The sequence below is a fragment of the Filicampus tigris genome, chromosome 11 (genome assembly GCF_054856515.1).
Source record: "Filicampus tigris isolate MCC_2025a chromosome 11, RoL_Ftig_1.0, whole genome shotgun sequence".
NCBI classification, from domain to species: domain Eukaryota; kingdom Metazoa; phylum Chordata; class Actinopteri; order Syngnathiformes; family Syngnathidae; genus Filicampus; species Filicampus tigris.
Window position 1 is genome coordinate 11,610,899 of NC_141227.1, and position 24,097 is coordinate 11,634,995.

The 24,097-nt window shown below is 41.4% G+C and overlaps 1 protein-coding gene across 2 annotated transcripts; it reads right to left on the minus strand.

The window, feature by feature from the left end:
- Positions 1-34: 34 nt before the first annotated feature.
- On the minus strand, positions 35-23,713 carry micu1 (mitochondrial calcium uptake 1). Of its 2 annotated transcripts, XM_086044692.1 has the most exons (13): positions 23,519-23,713; positions 18,941-19,105; positions 16,373-16,559; positions 14,972-15,134; positions 12,757-12,800; positions 11,448-11,459; positions 6,287-6,401; positions 5,189-5,271; positions 3,854-4,054; positions 3,169-3,306; positions 1,998-2,106; positions 740-829; positions 35-648 (listed from the first exon to the last, which is right to left on the minus strand). In XM_086044692.1, the coding sequence occupies exons 2-13, from the start codon at positions 19,102-19,104 to the stop codon at positions 488-490; spliced, it is 1,467 nt and encodes a 488-aa protein (XP_085900818.1). In that variant the 5' UTR covers position 19,105; positions 23,519-23,713; the 3' UTR covers positions 35-487. The 2 variants fall into 2 exon arrangements, with proteins under 2 accessions (XP_085900818.1, XP_085900819.1); XM_086044693.1 differs by lacking the exon at positions 11,448-11,459.
- Between the last annotated feature and the right edge of the window lie 384 nt (positions 23,714-24,097).

The following is a 24,097-nucleotide window of genomic DNA, read 5'->3' on the forward strand; positions in this document are numbered from 1 at the left end:
AATTTGCTTCTAAAGATCTATATTCAGCAAAAAATCAAATTTCTCAAATACAAATCTTTAATTTGCATAACATTCATCATATAAAGTGTTTCAGTGAGCAATATATTATTCGAAAGAATACACACAAAGAATACATTTTAGCGTGGCATCATTCAAGAACCCCAAAATAAAAGATTTAAATGGTAAAAACAAATATTGGAACCAACTACAGAGACTTAACAGACTTAATTTTGCAGATCAGTCAAATAAGACTCAACATTTTCACCAAAAGGTCACATGCTCTCTAATGTTACACTGAATATGCCAACAATAAATATATACTTGTATATTTCCCATTATACAAATGTGTGTGATGCATTGATGGCAACCCTTATAGGCACACTGCATGCTTGATGACGCCCCTCATGGCTGCAGTCCTTGAAACTGTGATACAAAAATGTCTCAAATGCCGTTGTTACTCCCACTCGCGCGTCACCTTTGGTCTCCATTATGTCTTTGGCATGGCAAAGTCCCAGGCGGTGTCCTGAGCACACTTCCACATGGCACGCACCAACCGAGTGAAGCCCATGTCTTTGGGTTTTTCCAGCCCACGCATGAGCCGCTGCTTCATAATGGCGATGAACTCCTTATTACTGAGCTCGCCGTTCCCTGAGGAGGAGTGTGGGGGGGGGGGGGGGGGGAGGCACTTAAGAGGGAAAAGAAAAATAACAAGATGACTGCTTACACAAGAGTCACTTACCGTCGCAGTCGAACAGGGCGAAGACCACATCGCACACGTGATCTGACAATTCCACCTTGGCTACGGTGCGGGCCACCTGTTTCATGGTAACTGGAAGAAGGACCAAGAAACTCATTAGTGGAGAAGGGTAACAGTGTGCGGTGGGCACGTAATTGGCAAGACACTGCGAGCCTTTGCCTTTGGACCAGTAGCACTGGAGTGCCACTCACAGTTAAAACAGTCCGATAGATATGGAAATGAGAAAGGCTGGCAGCATCAGCGTGTACAACTGAGAACCACTCTGACTGGGAGGATGAAGGGGGGGGGGGGATATGAGACAGAAACCAAGGAGGTGGGGGGGAAAAAAAGCCCCAGGCAGACGATAAAATGTTGAAAATCTACTTCATCTCATCGACGATATTGATGGGCACACCTCAAAAGTGCATAAAATGGAAGAGCGGGGGACGATGGAGGGGTCAGAATGGGAAGGAAAGGTTTACCAGAAAATGTATCAAAACAATTCTATTCAAAGCCTTTTATTCAAGGCCCACCTCCAAGAGAGACAATGGCTGTGTTAGGAATCACCCCCTATCCACTATACGGTGCTACTGTGCTCCAAATAGCAAGTTCCCCTTTTTGTAGGACTGTTCCAATGTGTATTGAGTATAGGTTATTCCCTATGACAGTGCACTCAATATATCCCATAATGAATCTTGAAAAGTAGTGCATAACTGATGGTGACTAGAAAAGCAATATAACACATGATGCATTACGTCGATAGAGAAAAAATGATTTTCTGTTTCTTCAACATGCATAAGTACATCAACACAGATGGCTTTGGTGGCATTCATTATTTAAAATGCGCCCACCTTATAATCATTTAAATAGTAATGTATTATCATTTCTATGTTTTTTTCCCATCCATCCAAAATTGCTACTAGTTTTCTATTAGTAACTTTTGTTAAAGTGAATCACAGCCAATAAATAGAACTGCTACCATGTTGGTGTGATCATTTCTCCCAAATCACAGTTTACATGTAAACAAACCGCCAAAAGGCTGCCAACCCCCCCCAGCGCATTTTCAGTTAAATGTCCCAATAACCACTCTTCAAAGACTTACGATTGTGTTTTAGCTGCATACAGAGCATTATTGTTTTTGTAAAAGCAGATTTTATAAACAAATGACGTTGTTCTGGATGATTTATAAGCTCTCCAAGACAAAGGAAATGAAAGCAGCTCAAGTTACTAGCGGCCGAGGTCAGAGGGAAAGCGGCTTTACCTTTATCAATGGATGCTCCGGCCATGTGATAGAAACTCAGCGCCGTGTCCACGTCGTTGACATTCTTCAGGAAGGTGAAGAAATTCTCCACCTCCTCAAATGTGATGCCCTGGGAGAAAAACACGGCGGAAATCAACGTAAAGTCATGGCAAACCGATACAACATGTAAGCAGCCATGACCGGGTCACGGCAAAATAACGCAAAGGTCGTCCAAATATTGCCGAAAGCTGCGAGCATGATGCAGTTGAGCGGTGTGACACAAATGGGCAGAGGCGTTTGGGCATGCATGGATGAACAGTGTGCTGTGGCGCGTCCCCGGAACAGGCCCACATGCATAATACAACATGACTGTCACACTTCTGAACTGCTCATTTGCAAAGCAAAATAAACCCTTTAAAACAATTGTTTTGTTTTTTTTTAAAGACGTAGATTAGGTCAAGCTCCTCGTTGCATTTACCGATCACACTTTCATTACCCGGCTCAGCTTATTATGCGAGGCGCAGTAGCGTGGAAACTATTCACGTGATGTACGCTATCTTGAGGGAGGAGGTGACGGTGAGGTGATTTTATTGCAACACCAGAGAGGATATCAAATCCTTAAGCGCCGCCCTCCATATCCTGACTTACACGGCTCATTGCAGTGAAGTGCAACCAGCGTGAAACCACAGCACGTGGAACGTGCTGCTAAATGGGGAGTGAATGTGAACATGCCGTTTGCCTTAAACATTTAGAACATTCTATATCGTGTGCCTCTTCTCTCAGCCAAGCCCATTCATGCACTTTAAACTTCCAAGATCCACGTCGGCGTGAGAATGGCTCGCAGAGGTCAAGTTAAAAGTCTCTCAAGTCATTCTGATAGTCAGTGGTGGAATAGAATAAAGAAAAGTAAGACAATTGGAGGGGAGGCAGGAAAAAACAGAAGGCAAAAAGGTGTCAAAAGAGTTGTGCCTGCGCTAAGCACTGATGTTCTGGTCATAAGACGATGAAGATGAAGAAGCAGATGGCTGATGATATTAGCTCCCCAATGTGATCTCCTATACACACTCAAAAATCCGCCCCCAGGCCCACAGGCTGTCACACATGCTTGTCAAGGGCAATTAGGGAAAAGCCCAGCAAGGGCCAATCACTTAAAATTTCAACGGACGTATCACGTACACACACACAGCCCTACCTGTGCATCCTTAAACATCTTCTTCAATCCCTTCTGCATCTGTTTGAGTTTCCGAGACTGAACGCCGCTGTAGGCCAGCAGCATACCGCCAAACTGTCTCTCCGAGATCCGTCCGTCCGTCGGATCATTGCGCTCAAACTGGAGGGGGAAGCGCAAGAGAAGGGAGACTGATGACAACCGAGTGTGATGCGCGAGAACAAACAAACGAACAGGCCGGCGCGTAATGATGGCAAACGGTCAATTCTGCTGTCAGACTTCAAGTTGAACCGGGCAACGGTTCGAAACGCCGCTGTGCGTTTTGCAGGAGCGGACCTTGGCTGTGTCAGGTCAATCCTGGCGATTTATATCTGCGGCAGCTTGAAAGCCACACGGCAGCCTTCCTTCTTTGCCTCCGATTGTGCCGACCTCTCAAAATGCTAATTCGGAACACAAGGGGCAGCTTGTTACTATGCGAACGATACGCCGGACAGCAACACCAGAGGGGCTGATCGTCCACACCAAGACTAAACAGAGTCACCATAGGAATTGGATGTCCGATTACGCGACATAAACACCTTATCTGTCGCGTTGCACCAAATGCAACTTGGTATGATCAAGTCTGCTTTTGGCTGTATGGCTAACAATCTTTGAATCGTCTTGCCGTGTTTTTCCCCCATGAACGGCCGCGGCGGCGTCATGGTGTTACCTCTAGTTTCAGCACATCATGCTGCAGCTTCCTCTGAAACTCCAGGAAGCTGCCGATGGTGAGTTTTCCCTTCAGGTCTTCTCCGAAGAAATAGGTGGTGAGCGCCGAGCTGCAGCCGGCGGTCTTTAGAGTGTTGCCCGTGGTGGAGCGATCGCGGTGCCTCATGCCCATGCTCGTTTGAGAGCGAATAATGCTCTGGACCTAGATGGGAGTCGTGAATGGGTAATGACAAATGGAAACTGTAACATTGACACTGCTTTCAGTCCAACATATACAGAGGTGGGCATTTTATTGAATTTTGCTGGTCCGTCATTTGCCGGCGGCCAGGGTACCCGCATTCGTCAGTCCGTCATTTTTCGCGACGAACTGAATTATAATCGTCAGTCCGTCAGTTTAGGACATGGTTGCGCTGACGGATGAAAACCCACTTGTGTCATTCGTCAGTTTGTCGCTTTTAAAAAGGTGGCCATCAATCGTCAGCAAAACGGGCGTCAGCGACGGACCACCTTTGTACATATATATGATAGTGTTATGTAAATTTAACAATATGTAGGTATTTTTTCAAGGTTCATTAAAAAACTTTCTTTGAAACGTCAGTAAGTTTCACCAAAGTCTGCTTCAAATTGCTGCAATTTTTTTGATAAGGTTTTCTTTAAAGCGAAATCAACCCAAACATCTTTTTTTCAAGAATATGTTCCCAGCAGCCCACTAGTTGAAACACGGCATTCTAATTAATATCGCGTTTGTGGAATAGGAGTTAAGCAGCGAAATCCACCCATTTTTAGCCATCTCGGGGAGCGGCCATTTTGTCACTTCTGTCGACTGAAAGTGACATCACAACTGCTCGGGGCTCAGGTAACGACCAATCACGGCTCAGCTTCAGAAAAAAGGTCAGCCGTGATTGGTGGCTAAAAACGGGTGGATTAACTCTTATTCCATAAACGCAATATTTATCAGAATGCCTTGTTTCAACTTGTAGGCTTGCATAGAACATATTCTTGAAAAAAATATGTTTGGGCTGACTTCCCCTTCAATAAGGAAAATGCAAATGAACACATTCAAATTTGACATTGCTGCCAAATTCATCAGAACAGGTTGCCATTTTTTAAATATTAATTTAGAATTCCATAATATTTTGTTGACTGGAATTTAGTAAAACTTCTGAATGAAACCTTATTTCCTTCTAGCTATTAATAGCTTAAATTACCTCAAGACTTTTTACCGAAGACAAACGTGTAAGCCTGCGAGGGGATCTGTGCCCTCAGAGTTCTCTTGTCTTTTGTGTGTTAGCGTGTGACAAGCTTTTACAATTAATGTTACAGATCCCAGACAAACCTGCTCAAACTCCTCCAGGTCTACCTCTCCATCACCGTTGAGATCAAACATCTTAAAAGCGATCTCAAAGTTCCTCTGGGGGGCTGGAGACACACACACACACACACACACACACACACAAAAGGAAATGCATTCTGAAATCAATAAAGTAATATGGAAATGACATCACACTTGAGTGACCCAGAAGATGGCTAAAACGTTCAATACTGACTCAGATCGCATTAACCATCAACTGCTGCATCTTCAATCAGCCACAGTGATTCTTTATCAGACGGACTCTCGTCTCTTGAGCCGACCATCATCCAGGTGTAATCATTTAAAAAAATTAATGAATACTGTCAACTGCATGCCTTGGGCCTGCATTACAGTATATGAGCGATAGGTTTCACATTGTATCTTTTGTTATCACAGACACACATTATTAGTCAGTACAGTAAACACGCATATCCCAAATCAAATTCCTCATTAAAGAGAATAAAAGTACTATTAATCTGTTCCGGACACCTTAAAAAAATTGAATGTGTTTTTAAGAAGGAAAATACATAAAAATATTGGATTAAAAAAATAATCACATAATGAAATGGAATATAAAGAATCAATTAGTTAATGTATCATGATTTTAATGCTTCGATTTAATTAACTGTGCTGCTCCTTCTAGTGTGCCCACCTTGGGTAGCAACATTCGACCCTAGAGACACAAACGAAGAAGCAAAGACGACTCACTACTCTCACTGGCTGAGTGAAGTGCAATAACATTGGTTGTTTTCGTAGAAGATGAAGAATACATGCCTGTGACTATTGTTGTATCGTCTGTCTATATAGGTTGCTCCACCGTTTGTTATACCACCACCACCATCATTGCTAATTGTTAGCTTGCCAATGGCTTTTTCCATTAGGTGGTAGAATTAAGCTAGCAGGGGCATTTCCATGCCAGTTGTTTGGTTGTTTTAAATCCACAACGTCTAATTCAAACCCATATACAAGAAGAAAATTGCATAAAATAAAATTCAGATGAGTCTAATATAAAACAAAATTGAAATTGAAAAGTGTGCGTAGTGTTTGAGTAATGTTGGGTCAAAAGAACAAATCCGCACTTACTGGACAGGACAGTGGTGAGGAAGATGTAGTCAGAGAAGGAGATGAGGCCACATTCTCCCAAAGCATAAAATATGCTGTCTTCATCTGCAAACTTTTCTCTCTCTTGGGCGATCTTCTGCTCACGTCACCCCAGGTAAACAAAGAGAAACATATTCATTAAAAGAGTGTATTCTATTAGAATAGGCCCTACTAGCGTGTTTACTAGATTTACACCCGTAGCAGGCTACCCTCAAAGACTAAAAAAAAACCAAAAACGTACAAAATACAAGAGAACCAGTGTGCATTGCATATAAGTCATGCAAGTGCTGCATACACACGAGGCTATACAGGCAGGTGAGGTGAGGTTGGTTGGTTGGTGGTGACAAATAGTTAGTGGGTGTACAAACATCATAGACCAGAGGCCGTACTCACAGTGTGAAACTGACACAACAAGAGAGGAAACATCACAAGACCGCAGCACAAACATACGCATTATTGATAAAACATCTGGAACACAAACCAAAAGGTATTATTACAAACAAAGGGATTTCAGTTCCGCAACCCACATTAACGCGCGTGGACACACACACACGCGCGCACGCACGCACGCAGAGAGGTAATTAATGTTTTTCCCGTTAGCATGTGTATAATTACAGCCTTGCATGAGAGTGTGAACTAATCACATGCACACTTGCACACTCTGCGAAGAAAAAGGCTAAATAGACGCTTTCCCATTAGTGGAGCTCTCCAGCAAATAAGAGTGGACATATAGACGGCGCATGCCTTTGGGAGGGGGAGGTCAGGGGTTTTGCACACTAAGCCCTGCTGTAGTTACCTCCGTCTGTAAGAGGTCCATTTCAGAGGAAGAGGAAGGATGAGAAAGAACTGTTAGAGAACAGCATGGCCTCTGCTGTCTTAAGCAGGGTCTTGAACGATAAAAGACATACATGTAGATTTATACCGTTTTATACACAAATGCACACACACACTCACACAAACAAAACATTTCGTGTAAAAAAAAAAAAAACAGTGATAAAAGAGATCCTTGTCCAATATTATCAAATTAAAAAGAAATCCCAATTTACTAGAAACGAGTCTGTATTTAGCTGTAATTGTAGCGTTATCTCAAATGACTGTAATCCTCATTACTAGTACTCAAGTTAATTAACGCTTCATTTGACAGCGCCTGCCCACTGATTGGCGTCAACATCACAGCTGTCAAAGCAAATCCGAGCACGCTTCCTCATTAAATATCTGCGCTAAGCCAGCTCGTGTTTATACCAATCTCGATGCATCAAGCTAAACGTATGGCTGCAGGAAAAGCATGAGAGCAACTGACGAGTCAAGGCACAAATACACTTGCGACAGAGCTGCTGACGATGCTGTCAAATGAATCACTGTTAAATATAACCATACAACTCCCAGAGGAGGTCGAGACTTTGGTCAAGGCTAATAATAATTGCATGAGGCTACACAAATGCTTTCTAAGCACACTCATGCACAACCAAATTATATGAACGTATCGTCGCTGTCCTGTGAAAATCACGCACCAATTTGGTCATTTCTTAAAACATTTCCACGTTAATGGGATGTCCGCAAGGCGGAAACCCCATTAAAGGGATGGTTGGGCAGGGATGGCCATGCCTTCACTAACAAGTTCAATTTATATATTTTTTGATCAGGAAAATGAAAAGAGTTGTCATTTTCTATTTTATCAATACATTTGGGAGAAATTATGAAATAAGTGACTCCATGAATAACGTCTCTTGTTAATGAGGAGAAAGGCCGCGCCCCCTACCGTTCTATCCTTGTTCGGTCGGAGTCACTGGAGGGACCGATTACAAATTCTCCATTGGAAATCATTGTACTTTCATTTCTTATAACGTCCAAAAACGGTGATCAATTGGCACCAAAATGTATGTGAACATCCTTACTAATGACCACTTCAACATATCAAAAGGGTTAACCTCTCCGTGGCTGATTTATATGAGAATGAGGAAAGGTGGAAGTGAGCAGAGCTACGTAGATTTATGCTGGGTTGAGCGCACACTGCTTCTTTGCTAAAAATAAATAAATAAATAAATAAATATATAAAAAAAAAAACCACTGCTTCTTTGCTGATCACAGTTAGGACGGGTGAGGCATTAAAAAAAAAAAATTCTATTGTTTTTTTTTTTTGTTTTTTTTAAATGGACATACGTGCTTTTCACAGGACAGCGACGATATGGTTGTTCAGTGTGTGTGTTCTAAAGTCGGCTTAAACATTTGAATACATAAGCTTACAAAATAGACTGATGACAGTGAAAGGATAGATGAGTATTTCTGCCATTTGTGTTTGTTTTTTAATTATGCAGAGAAGAAAATCCCATAAGCAATGGTTAAATATATTGAAATGCTAAACATATTAAAGGTGTCAGATCATCAAAACATATCAATACAGCCAAACTTGCAAAGTTGAATGCCCCAAAAGTGGTAGAATCTAGAAAGTCAATATTCGTGATTCTTTGGGGGGGGGGGTTGTTCCCCTTTGGCTGTGTTTTCTTTACGATGCCAATGCAAAAGGGTGCCAGTAATGTGTAACGCTAAACAACAAAAAAGAAAGGGCCCTTACTGCACATGCAGGGAAGCGTCTAGCTGCTCACTCGTCTAATATACATGAACTAGTTTTAATAAGTAGAACGCAAAGTAAACAATATGTAGAAAAAGGCTTACTGTATTGGCTACTGACTAACACAAATAGGACCAATACTGTGCTGAAAACACATATTCATCTTCTATGGATGAGTAGTTTGACTGTGTTTTATTAAGATTTATTAAACAGTGGTTCAACTTTTCTTTGTACTTGCATGAACAGTCAAAGGTTTGCTGATGGCGACAGGATTTACTATTTACAGCACCAAAAGGCGCAAGAACCTACCATGCAGGATTCTACCGTTGGCCACAATGCGACGCAGGTTTCAAGTTAAGGTAAACCATTTTAAACTAAAAAGAAAACGTTTCTGTAGTTAGAAGCGGAAGTTTCTTCCAATCCAAACTCATTTGCTGCAGTCAACACGGGGTGCGTTTCGAAATTCAATCGGATGCCCTAAGACTACTAATTGACTGGGGACACGGTGCATCCAGCGGTTCAGGCAGTCCAGATGGAAACAGTTGAAGCATGAGCTGCTTTGTTTACAACATTGGCCGTGTTCCGAAATTAACGGGAGGTGAGAGCGCTCACACACCCAGTATTTTAAATTAAAATGACATTTTTCTTTTTCCTTAGGACTTACATGTAGTTACTTTTAGTACTTACTACTTTTGCAAAAACCTCCATCCAAGCGCTCAAGAAACCACTAAAATCACATGATTAAATAGCTAACACATGGATGGCTTCAAACACGTACAAATAGAATGTCTGTCTGACCTTCACACTTATCCCAGACAAATGCTTGTCTGCAATGATATTTGAAACAAAATTAACACAGATAGCATGTGAGTGGATGCCTGGGTATAGAGAACATACTGTATTACGATACTGTCTGTGCCTGGTCCTCAGAGAACTGACAGAACAGATGTGCTGTTAATAGCTCATGATTATTCTGTGAACACAGCTGAAGATTTGATTCTGATGCAGAATGCTCAACCAACACATTTTGGTTGCTGAGACATGGCATCCGCCTCACAAAAGGAAGGCAAGACCTCAGATGACCATGTGACCCAAAACCTCTTGTAGATCAGGAGAGCATTTGGCAATGAAGAGAAAATTAGTATGCAACTGTTTTTATGTGATATTGATCGACAGACAGGCAGATGAAAACAGTGAAAAGTCCAAATAAGTCCAACCGGAGACCTGCTGGAACTTCCTGTGAAATCAGAGCGATGAACAAGATAACAGATTGGGTGATAAGAAGAAACTGAAATCAAACACAGTCACACGCACGCATACACACGCTCACACAATCGCAGTAACAGTTGTCAACTGACAGACAATGTGGCTTCATTCGGAAGGCCACAGCATATAGGGAACAGTTTGAACCGTTTTTTAAACATATAATTCCTGCCTTCAGTGACTTTAAACCATGCTCTTCAGGCATCATGCAGTAGTGACATCTGAACAATCCAAAAGATGAATTGGTGAAGGCTACCAAGCACATCAACACAGCCGCCGTGCTAGCTAACCGAGCCATTTCCTGGGTCCTCAAGCCCCTGTGCTGCCACCATGCGCAGAAAGAGGGCGCCACCACCAGCTACTTTCTGAGGAAGACACTGGTAACAGGGCATGCTGAGGAAATGGGCATGGATGCCAAACCAAAGCACGGAGAAAGCTTGTGCTCATAACTCTTTGAAAAAAAAAGAAATGAAAGGAGATGAGGGAGGAAATTATTTACAAAGAACAAGAGAGGGAGATTGAGTGCAGGGGAACAGCAATGTTATGAGTTCTTAAATGGGTGTCAAATTTTTAATATTTTCAGTTGATTAGAGCGTCTATCTTTAAAGTAATCTACATGGTTTCTTGTGAGGGTCACCTCTGATTGCTCCTCCATTCTGCTGCAGAAGTGTTTAGTAATTCGAAGAGAAATAAAGTGGAAAGTTTAAGTTTGAATAATTTAGTACGGTTGGTATAGCAGACAGCTGCAAGCACCAGGTTTACGCAAAGAGCACTGGGGAGATCTTTTATATATTGGCCACCTCAAAGAGTTTCAGTTAGTATAATGCTGAAATAACGACAGCAGCAATGGCTTGTGTGTCACCGTCAGTGACTGACAGCCTCCTCATTATTAAAAGAGGCGTTAACTTGACTGAACTGCTCCAGGCCAAATAGAGTTTATACAGATCATTTACCTACATTTGGTAATATAGTACATGAAGGTTAATGCACAAAAGGGATATCAGCAAATTACCTTTTTAGAATGAGTATACACCGTCTTGTCCTGTACAGAAATTAGGTTTGTGGATTCACCCTTGCTGAAGCTGAGATATGGAAATATTAAATAAAAATAATTACGGTGGCTGTTCCCCTGCACAAACAACACTGAGTATATAGGCTGTTCACATAAGTTGGAAAGAGTGAATAATAAAAAGAGTATAAACAAAAAGGAGACACACACGTGGACTAAAAGAACCAAGAGGGTTAAGTATTGACTACAATGTGCAGCGATTCATTCAGGTGCACACATGCCGCTGAGCACACGCCCCATACCTGCCAGAAGTCCTGAAGAGGGGGAGGGGCAGAAGCAGGGTTGGGGCAAGGGCGATAGAAGAAGCAAGGAAGAAGGGGCGGGGAGGTTTTCAGTGGAGTAAGGGGGGCAGCGGATGGAATTATTGAGGGATGGGGGGGTCAAGACAGACAAGGTGGAGATTTTGAAAGAAGGGGTTTTAAGGAAGATAGTTATTCACAAGGAGGGGAGGAGAGAAAATGGAGGGATTACTTGTTATGAGAGTGAGACAGTAGACAACGGCATGATAGAATCAACAATAGATAAAAAATGGCAACGGCGGGTTACACAACGTTAAATTGTGGTGGCGAAACGTCCACCCACATCAACACGGTGGGTGGAGAAAACACAATGATGGACACAATGACAGAGTGTGTTAAGCAAAGAAATGAAATCCTGTTAATACTTTTAGAAATACCTCTCTTCTTAGGGCAGGAAAATAAAACACACGGTGAGTCAGCATACACATTAGTTGTTCAGTCACAGTCACACTGGGTGTGTTGTGTTTGCCTTAAATGTAGGCTGAACCTGGGGCAAAGAAGCAATAATAACCAGAGAGGGACGTATTGCGGTGCACATAATTTGAACGTCTTCCACTGAAGGGTGGCAAAATAGTGCCTCAGTTGCAAACCTTGTCGTTGTTTCTTATTTTATTTTATATCAAATGGTAAATGAGATAGAGCTACTATTTTTAGCTCAACATTTTACTCCTCTGCCAATGACTGAAGAATTTATCAAAGTTTCCAAATCCCAGCTGAAAATTTCCCTTCACCCTCGAGCTACAACGCTTAAGGACACACACAAGGACAAGGCTGTTTCATCTACGCTTAATGTGGCTTGGGCAGGAAAAAAAGGGGAGGCAGGCAGAGACTCGGTTGGGAGCTCTGGACACACTGGAGGGGAACTCTCAGAGACAACAAAAGCTAAATGCATAATCAGACAAATCCATGTGGACAGAAATTTGGCTCGCAAATAAATGCAACACATGGCCTGCAAAATGGGACAAAAGAGGCTGAACAATGAGAATAATACATATGCTGAGTGTTGCACAAACTACAGAACTTTCTTTTTCAGTAAAGAATAGTGCAATGCATTTCAGGCATTTCTGTGAAGAAAAACTTAGGTTGACTTAAAAAGATGAAAAAAAACAAGCGTGGACTTGAATGTTGTTGAATTTTTCATTTTCATTTTTCACTGACTGGTAATGACAGCCTTTGTGAATATGAGATATCTTGAAATAAGGCCCTTATCGGCCCATCCCTACGCTTTATCACAAAGACATCCAAATCTTACCTTTCCGTCGTAGCGTTTCACAACAAACTGATCGAGCCCAAGATCTGAAAAACAAAAACAAATACAGTGTCATGTGAGAAAAGACACCCTAGTTACAAAACTTGATGCTCTACAGCATGACATACAGCAAACTGCAATCACATTATTTTAACTCTGGAGATCACTGACATGTGCAAGTGAAAAATAATGCTCATCAACAAGCCATTTCCACTTTGCACATTATTTAAAAGAATAATCAGCAGTCAGATTAAAGACGTGATCATTCGTCATCAACACTCATCTCTGAATACGGTTCTAAATACATATCAGTACAATGTCAAACCACGTTTTCCACCAAGGAGACCATTACCATTTGCTTGCCATCATATCGTTTGGATTGGTAAATAATGACCAGGCTTATGGTTCCACCACAGGGAAACGTAACGTTAGCTTTAAAAGATAAACATGAAATTTGAATACAAGTGATGTAAATAACATGCTATACATTCCTCTCGGATGTTACCCACAAATGTTCTGTAATCTTTCCGTTCCACTTTAATAGAGCTCAAAATAAATGAGTAAATGCGCTTTTAAATAGAAGGATTTTATTGATTTCTCAGTGAACCTAAGATCACATTTCAGATATTTGAAGATTAGACTTGTGTTTTTTTCTTGGGAATCAGAATTGTATTGTATTCGATTTTTATTGATGTGGAATAAATTCTGCCACTTTGAATTCATTTGTCACAAAAGATGCTTTCTTGTGTGTATTTATAGTAAATCTCATTTGCAATCAATGGCCCACATGTGTGGGAGTAATTTGTAGCATACAATGTTTGGAGGTTATGATTGGCGGGAAATTAACTACTTTGGCAGCGATATAAGAATATTGTCAGGTGTGCGATGTCTTCCCCCTTCCCCTGAGTGCAGATATGTGACACAGGCCTCTGAGTAGCCAGCAAGCAGCTCTACCTCATCCAACCAATTGGAAGCACTCTGTTCTTAAGAAAGTCTTGGACTCCATCACGCTGGCAGATCATCAACATTAAGGAAGTCATCAGATTTCATTCATAAATAGGACACCAGCGTGGGACAATTCCTCTGAGTCATCGTAGAAATCAATTCATTGAACGGACTATAATCCCCCGTCAGTATTGTGCGGCGTCACACACAGACGCACAATCAGCGGTGCAAGGTGGTCTCCGATTGCCTACGTCACGTGCGCGTCCGACTACATCATCCGCAAGGGAAGATCTTACAGTTTACCTGCCAGTGACATGCACGGACCCGGCAAGTCTATTTCTGTTTCCACAATGTCAAGCAAGGTGTCGGGCGTACTGAGCTCGGAGCTCGATTTCGATGCATCTGATGGATGCCGCAAGGATTGGCCGAAATGACTACTGGCAACCGAAAACAGCGCACAAAAGTGCAAATGCCCCGTCACGCCCAATTCTACCTGTGCAGAAAGAAAACTCCACCCGTGTGCACAGTCAGATTTGTGCTACCCTTGTGCTCGGCACGAAAATTGGACATACAGAGGTCATTGCATCCAACCACATTCTAGTTTGAGTTCTGACAGCCTAATCTGCCCTTTCTGCATTTTTGTTACCAGCCTGCCTCCTGCCCTCAATTCCTTGCAGTCTTGTTTTGGATCCTATTGCCCGCCTGCCTGGACACTGCAGCTGTATCTCTCCTACCCTACCCTACCTTACCCAACCAGGAGCCTTTCCCTCCAGTCATAGCTGTCTGCCCCAAATTAATAAATTATTCAGAACCATAACCCGCTGTGAGGCTATGTTCAGGCTGCAGTTAAATGCGACCCAAATTGTAGTTTTTTGACAATCTGAACGGCTCAATTCTGATTTTTTTCAAATCCGGCATGAGTCACTTTTATATGTGGTCCTAGATCGGTAAAATGCAATGCGACCATTTTTGACCCCAAATTGTGTTATTTTTAACCCAACTGTTTTTATAGTGTGCCCTCCATTATTTGGCAATAATGGCCAAGCACGTGTTGGGTGTTTTTGAGGAGCAGGACAAGATGAACTCAGCTGCTTACAAGAACTGTGCCCATTAAACCAAATACATGCATGCATGCATACTGTCTATCTACAGAGCTAAACCCAGGGAGAGTAGAAATGAGCGCGAGCAACAGAAAATGATGCATAATAGGTCATAAAAAGGGCTAATTTCTATGATAAAATTCAGCTGTGAGGATGGCAGAAATGTTACTCACTCTCTGGCTGCTTCTCATTTGGTGTGATGGAGCGTATGAAGTCCTGGGGCGTCATGTAGACCTCAGTATCTCCATGCTCACCGATAATCTTCAAGGTGGCAAAGTAGCGGAAAATCTTGTCTGGGGTCGAGTAGGCCCGTATTCTATTCTCATACTCCATCACCTGCCAAACATAGTAAATGATTCTCATTGGATAGAACAAACAATGTGATGAAAATCATTTTGGATTTGGTAACCAGGTTTTTAAAAAAACGTCAATTTGATGATTATGACTGAAAAGATCTCACTAATTACCCTTTAAGCACAATAAATGCAACCATGCTGCAAAAATACACAAACAGATCTCAACTATAACACAACGCAATAATTTAGCGTGTAACAGTCATTAGCCCTATTAATGTTTGTTTTGAAATAACAAAATGCTTCAAATTGGAGCAGCACTTTTGACAATGCAGCAGCTGTTCAAGGACACAGGCAGTTTATTTATTCTGTGTGACACTGAATGACTGACTTTCTCAGGTTGTACTACACACTGATTTAATAAGAGACATGCACAAATACAGTTGTAAAAACAATGAATACATGATTCAGTGTTGGTTCACACTATTTACCAGACATTACATTGGGGAGATCCAAGGAAGGAGGAAGAAAGATGCAAGGACCAACCGGTCTGAGTGAGGCGTTCAAGGACAGAGATGACAGAAAGGGCTTGGTAGGAATGTAATCGCCCTCATCCTCGTGCTCTGGGCTACGGCTTGCTCACCCCCACTGGTTGAAGTGAGATATGTTCATCCAGAGGACTCATTCTTTTTTGCTTTGCAAGCCAATATGTCGCATGTGGGGTCAAATCCAAGTCAACTCTGTTATTTACAGAATGATTTGCACGTTTGAAAATGGCAAACCAGAAGGTAATATGCTGTGAAAATTTGATACGATAAACTGATCTTTCATAGTTGTTTTATTTGACAACATGTGCAAGGTGTCAAAGCAATTTCACGTAATAATCGCTGTGGTGGGACAAGACCATATTTTTATTGCAATCTGCTTATTAATAAAATGGTGTCGTGACTCAAAAACAGTTTGATCCCCAACCATTTCAGAGGAATCGAAGACATTTAATAATTTTACCTATAAATCCCCATTCTGTTCCGTGATGCTCCAACAAGCTATAAACAGAAGACCACTTAATCTTCTTCTGTGTTGTCACACGCTCCCTAATTAACAGCCCTGTTGTTTATGATGACAGAAATGCAAGCTGATTACCTCTGTAAAATATTCTGTCAAAACACCCTGATATAGCATATTGAATATTGATTGCTGCAGAGCCTTTTGATGAACTGTTCTTTCTGGGAATCAAAAAGGAGAATGGCTGATTGGTGGGATTGGCTGGTTATTGATTACCTTGCGGTCGCGGAATCCGGTGCGTTGCTTCTTTTTCTTCCCTTCGCCACTTTCATTCTTGGCCTCGTCATCACCACTGCTGGCCTCCACTGATTTCTCTGACTCAGAGTCTGAAGCCCTCACAAAGTCATCTCCTCCAGTTTGTGGCTGGGAATGTCGGACTGATGGCCCTGCATCAGCATACGCTCTAGTTTTGAACAACAGAAAGATTGGAAGCAGATGAAAACTTGCGGGAAATCAATGCATCATCTGGTGGTTAAATACAGTATCTACGTGCATGGCGCAAATACATTTGCACTTGTCAGGTATATGATGGTTTATGTAGATGAGAATCCATTGGTGTTAAATATAGAGGTCAAATAAAATGCTTTACTGTGTCTTTGAAACGCTAAGCTGTTTAACACAGCCAACCCCCCCGGACTATTTTTCTTTTACAATTGACAAATCGGAATAATAATGGTGAACTGAGGCAGTCTGGGGTGGGCTGAATAACAATTTGGTTTAATGCGATACAAACAGAACAGTGGCTCGGGTGAGAGCCTGGAAACAGTCTGAAACACCTCATGGTATAATCCATCATGCATTGCTGGCGCTTGCCAACACAGTTGTTGTATCAGCATTGGGATCTCGTGTTAGCAGTTGAATACCCTCTTCACCACTTTGTCTTAAACAAATACCAGCTTTCTTAGCAATGGAGAGCAATCATAACGCCGTGACACCTCCGACATGGGACTAATCAGTAGCGCAAGGTGCCGCATGAGGCGGCCACAAGTATCATGAACGTGGCTAGTAAAATCAGCAGTCTACTGTGGTGTTGCGTTATTCACCTATGAGCACAATCTTACTAGCGCGCACCATTTGTAATGTGTTGTTCACACAGTGAAATTATTTTATGCATTCATCTGTACAAAAAGATAACTATTCAACTTGAAATGGTATTGCCCATCCCTACAGTTCATATGTGGGACAAACACAAATGAGTTATTCTTAAATAATATTGACAAAATCAGTTTGATCAGGGAGTACAGAAAATAATTAACAGTCTAAATGATTATCGTCCAGTGAAATTGGTAACAATCATTACGAAATGCTTAGAAAAACTGGTCGGGTCACACGTTACTTCCATATTACCCCCTCCCGCTTAGACTCTCTTCAGTTTTCCTTCAGGGCCAATATGTCCACAGAGGATGCCATAACCACAGCCTTCCGCGCTGCCCTATCCCATCTGGAACAGCGGGGGAGCTCTGCACGGCTACTGTTTGTGGACTTTAGTTCGGCGCTTAACACCATTCTGCCTGAAAGACTGGTGGTCAAATTGAGTGAGCTGGGAGTATTTGATTCCATTTGCCACTGAATCAGAGACTTCTTAACAGATCGTCTGCAGAGGGTGAGAGTGGGACCCCATATCTCTTCGGTTATCCATCTCAGCACTGGCACTTCTCAGGGCTGTGTGCTAAGCCCCTTGCTTTTCAACCTCTTCACATCCCAACATTATGACTATAAAGTCTGCCAATGACACGACGGTGGTGGGGCTCATTCCAGGAGGGGATGAGTCCCGTTACCGGAGAGAAGTGGAACGGCTGTCTGTGTGGTGTGCGGAAAATAGACTCCTCCTCAACACCATTAAAACAAAGTTGACAAACTTCAGGAGGATGAAATCAGACCTGCAGCCTTTAAGCATCGGTGGGGAATATGTGGAGAGGCTTTCCAGCTTTCGGTTTCTGGGTGTGCAGATTGAAGACAATCTGACCTGGAGCGCTAAGACCTGAGCCATTCTCAAGAAGGCTCATCTATTTCCTGAAGTTGCTCAGGAAAAATCTTGTTGCACAGATACTGCTGGTGTCCCACCTTCTACCAGTGCTCGGTTCAGAGCATCCTCATATATCGAATTGGTGTGTGGTTCTCTAGTAGTACAAGAGCAGACAGGAAAGCACTTCAAAGGATTGTCACCAATAGCCCAGAACATCATCAGCTGGTCCCTTCCTTCCCTGGATGATCTCTATCACCAGCACTGTCTAAAGAGGGCCAAACAAATCCTTAGGGATTCCTCCCACCCAGCGTATGCACTTTTTGAGCGTCTACCCTCAGGCAGACGCTTTAGGACACTCAAAGCAAGAACATGCAGACTCAGGAATAGCTTTTATGCGAATGCCATTAAGGCACTAAATAATGATGTGGGGTGTTCTGTATAAAAGCTGCAACAAATACATGGTGCATTTCAATATTGTGTGTAAGTCCTGAGTTCAACGTACTATATTTATCTCTTATGTTTTTGGGAGTTTTATTCTTTTCAATTGTCTGATTTATTGGTTTTATACTTTGAATTGCTGGCACCTTGCGGACTGCATTCCTCAATTTCATTGTACTTCTACTAATACAATCATAATAATGTCATTCTATTCTATTCAAGTACTGCATCTTCATCTCTGAATGAACCAATAAATTACAGTAATCCCCTATCATGATGAATGACAATGAGACAATTTATCTATTTGCCTACCATTTTTTTTAAATCTAGTCTGATAAGTCTTGATGTTAATTAGCATCATTTGGTCAACTCAGTCTCACCTTTTCCAGAGCAGTCCAGCACTAGCAGAGACACCAGTTACCCCGACCAGAGCTGCCAACATCACCCTCCTTCGACCAGACCCTCTCACTGCACCACTGTGGTAGCGCCGGGACAAGTGTGACACGCCAACCCACACAACGGACAGTGCCCGCAAGCGGAACATTCTGCATAGAAAAAGAGTGTGAAGGTAAAACACACAAAATTTCATCACCCCTTTGCTTTGTTGGGAAATACCTGTATACCGGTAATCCTAAAAATCAACTGGTGACGTTATCAGTTTCTGTGATAGACTACTGTACTACTACCATAAAGATAAGCAATGTCTGCCTACTGCGCTTTAGGAATAAGCTTGACATTGCCAAAAAACAAATGCATGAATTAAAGAAGGGGAAAAAAAAAAAAAAAAAATCAACGCTAACCTCAAGAAGAACATTTTACTTGAAAAAAAGTATTGGACCTTTAAGATATAATGTTACCTTTGACAGCTACATTTGCAGTGGGCTGTCAAATAATTAATCACTGTCAGAAGATGAGTGACAATTAAGCAATTGAAGATCCCTTGTGTAGATATTTCTATATATGACACACAGGAGAGCACCGAAATGAAGCATCATGCCAAATGTCAATATCCTGCTGGCAATGACTGTCACACTGAAGATTTGAATTATAAAGTGCACTGAAAAAATATGCAGAAACATCATTTGGAAGGAACTGATCCTGAAAAACTTTAGACATTACATTAGAGCCGAACCACGTAAACAAAGATTGCTGACCTGAAAGGAATTCTTAATGCATGAGCGAAAAATAGTTGCAGCTTCTGTGCCCAGCTTTAGAACGTTTTTTCATCCCAGGACTGAAAAATGCCAACCATGACACAAATAAGCAGACAGATCACGGATAAATATTAAACTAGAGTTAGAGGCCCCAAAGAAAATGATTGTGATCTTTCAACTGAACAGCCAACTTTGACGTGTCTACCAAACTGGAAAGTAATTCACTCCGAAAAGCCATACAAGCTGTGAAATGCCTTGTCAGTATAGTTGTTATAGTTTGTTTTTTTTAAAAAACAGAGACAAAAATAGTTGAGGACATTGCCAAAACAACACCAAGTTAGGAATCAGTCACACCTTGTTTAGGCTTGACCCACTCAAGCATGAACACGTTTCAGACTTGTCTTCTAGCACTGCTAAATACAGTAATTTGGTTTCCTAAAAATATTTTCCAACACGTTTTATCGTATCAAAGTAAAGGCTCAAGGCCTCAAATGTCCTGCAATTCCCACACACAGACCAATTAACACAAAAGTATTTTTGAAGGGCATTCCAAAGGCTAATAACAATAAATTTTGCTTTTGGTGTTCTGAACATCAAAGGTTGAATATATTCTGTATGGTCAAGCGCCAATATGTTTGGGGAATTAAACTGTCCAATGCAAAAAAAAAAATATCTATACTATAAAAAGCACTATCTTTACAACACAAACCATGTTTGTCAACTTAACTTCCAGCAAGCACTAACTTCAGTAGACGACTCTACGGCCTGGACTTCAGTGTCCCTTCAATGCCACAATCTTCACTCACTGGCGCCTTCTGCAGCAGAAGGAGAAGCAGCTGCTTACTCATCCCCGTGGCTACCGACGGTCAACTCCTGACTCAACGTCGTATCATTTCCAGCTGGCACGGCACTGAATTACTCTGTCTCCTAGATACTCAAATTTAACAACAATTTCACTCCCTCATCCATTGCTGCCAAAAAAGTGTTGGATGGCTGCACTGCCAAGAAACTTCCTGTCACAAGTATTGTACTCCCAAGGCTAGTCGATTCACCCTGTCGCTCTGGTTAAACATATGTTGTGTGTAATCCTATCATACAAAACTGCTGAAATGGAGGGTTTTGGTGAACTTGCAAGTGAACTCTGAATGAAAGGAAGCACGGCTGACCAGTTTTCTGAAGCTGAGCAGTGATTGGTCGTTACCTGCACCCTGAGCAGTTGTGAAGTCATTTTCAGTCGACAAAAGGGACAAAATGGCCGCCCCCTGAGATGGCTAAAAAGGGGTGGATTTTGTTGATTAACCTATATTCCACAAATGCAATATTAATCAGAATGCCATGTTTCAACTAGTGGGCCTGCTGGGAACATATTCTTGAAAAAAAATGTGTTTGGGTTGATTTCCCTAGGCGAGAAACGATACCTCGCATCTTGCCAAAGTCAGCTGGGATATACACACGCTATAGTAGTAGAGCTGCTACGACGTGCGATAAATTAATACCGCAAGGTGTCCATAAGGTCCATTGTAGTGCCTTCGCGTCTTCCGCTTTTATTACTGGCGATGAAAGGGCTTTGTCCATGTCGTAAAATGCAATTTTTTGCTCATTACCAAACTGTTCTTTTAGTAGTGCTTTGGCTTTTGAATATCCATAGTCTGGGTCCATGTATTGACAACTTCTCACAAGTTCTTTGGCGTGTCCTTTAGTATGTTGTTCCAAATAGTAAAGACGGTCTGAGTTGTTTGTCGTGTTTCTCTACTCCATTCTCGAATGCATTCATGAACGTGCGGTACTTGAATGGCTCACCATCAAATACAGGAATCTCTCGCTTTGGTAGGGCTGTAATGCATTGCTGTTGTATAAGCAAAGTTGTTATTTCATTTTGCTTCCTCATAATTTCAAGAATGTCATTATTTTCCACCCGAGGTGTACGTATTTGTATTTGAATTTGGGATAAGTTGTTGAATATGCTGTGTATTGGTGGGCTTCATTCTAACCAGAGCATTCAGTAACTTTGTTGGATGAGGATGTCATCTTTTTCATCATAGTGTGCTGACCTGTTTTTTGTTTTGTATCTTCTGCTGGATGGAATTCATCTGCATCCATGTTGAGTTGCTGTTGAGATTTTTCCTTTTTCAGGTATGAGTTCATTCCATCCAAGGTTTTGATGTCCTTCCTCCACTTGATGTGCTTCGTGTTTTGAGTATGTTTAATTGTGCCATTTTCTCAGCAATTTCAGTATTCAGTTGTAATTTTTCTTTTCTTTTCCTCCTCTTCTTCCAGCGCATGTTTCTCGTCCAATAATCTTTGTTTTGTAGCTAAAGCAGCCAGTTCAGCTTCAGCTTTTAAACATGCAGATGAAGTTGTTGAATGCATGCTTTGAGGTGTCTCAGATGATCCAAAATTGGAAATACTGTCATTTGGTTTTATGTCACCTTCATTTGCATCACAAACATTTGATAAAGGTTGATTCATTTCCGTTTGCTCCACAAAAAAATTGGTCTCATTTATTTCAGTTGGTAGTTCAATATCATTTTTATCCAGCGTCTTGTTTCCTTTTGAAATGCTTCATTATATTTCATTACACTTGACATCCATTCAATTTGTTTGTCCACCTCATCTTGTGGCAGTAATGGCAACAATTCATTATGAACAATATTAGCGCTTTCACATAATGTATTCAACTTTTCCAGGCTTTCTTTCATTTGAATCAAGTTTTCCTTTTGTCTCATAAGCTCTTTCATTTTTGGTATCATTCCTTTAATTTTATTCACAAACTCTTTGCGCTTATTTTGCAGTGATTCCAATTTAAACGCCAACGCTTTTTCAGTCAGTTTGCGTTCTCATTTATCCATTTGGAAACTTCCCTGGAAGACACTCCAGCATTAAATGCACTATTTAAATTTCCCGGCATTCACCACTTACGACATGTGACCCAAGCATCAGCCCATTACCACAGCAACCAAAACACCAAGTGACATAATTCAATTATGGCGCCTACAGTCACATTAAGCTATTTCTTCACAGTTTAAGACAAATTAAGGGACTGATTTTTACTTTACTCCTCAGTTCTTTAATGTGCTCTGAAACTGAAATGTAATTTGCACATCTAGTTATACTACAGATCTTTTAGTTTAAAGAGGTAACATATTTCTTTCAAAGGTAATTTTGATTTTTTTTTTTTTTTGGTTTGAATTTCTGGGTCATGACTGACCACTGGAAAATGCAGGTCTAGTAAACATCAGGTCAGAGTAAAATAATAAAATTACAAAAAATGATGCCATTGAGACCCAAAAAAAAAAAAAAAAAGCAATGCTCAAAGGGAATTAAGGTGCGATGATTTACTCCACTGCACAACAAGTGTAAAGCAATGCAATAGTCTGTTACTGCAGTATCTCGCAATCAATATTTTATGACTTAGTATTTTATTTTGAGACTTGGAACAAGACAAGTAGGAATCACAGACAACTGCCAAGCCAAAAGAATGGAAATGGACTCGATCTTATGCATCATACCAAAGTGTAACTTGTGAGTATCATACACAAAACAAAGTTGTTACCATGATGAAAATGGAACACAGCCCGGTCTAACAATCAGATCACTACCTGCTGACAATGAAGGCATTTTCAAGTACTTCGAGAATTGCGAAGTTACATTTGAGCGTGGTTACTGTGCCTCGACTCTATCATAACATTACGTAGAACTCGGACAGCTAACGCTGGCTAGCTACAGTGCGGTAGCGAGATAAATCGAGGTGTCTCTGCCCGGTTAGAGAGAGACCTTGTGCTAGGAAGACACGAGGCTACTTACATGAATGGCAACACAAACACCAGTCTGGCAGGAATAAAAATGCCCTTGGCGTTTCAGAGTGCGTCTTAAAACTGGATCGTCTGCAGAGAAAAGAGATGCAGTGCAGAGCATCGAGCGCACTTCCGTATTCCCAGCGAGCCGTCACAGAGGGGGAGGGCTTCATCCACGTCTCATACGTCAATAGAGGGGATGCAATTTCATCCACCCGTCCATCCTTTCACTTAAAATTGTGTAGTCTTGTCATAATTTTCCACATGTGGCAAATGCACTAACACGCTTCACCCATTACAAAGGTACGAGGTACAGATGCCGAGAAAGAAAGAAAGAAAGAAAGAAAGAAAGAAAGAAAGAAAGAAAGAAAGAAAGAAAGAAAGAAAGAAAGAAAGAAGGAAAGAAAGAAAGAAAGAAAGAAAGAAAGAAAGAAAGAAAGAAAGAAAGAAAGAAAGAAAGAAAGAAAGAAGAAAGAAAGAAAGAAAGAGAGAAAGAAAGAAGGAAAGGAAGAAAGAAAGAAAGAAAGAAAGAAAGAAAGAAAGGAAGAAAGAAGGAAAGAAAGAAAGAAAGAAAGAAAGAAAGAAAGAA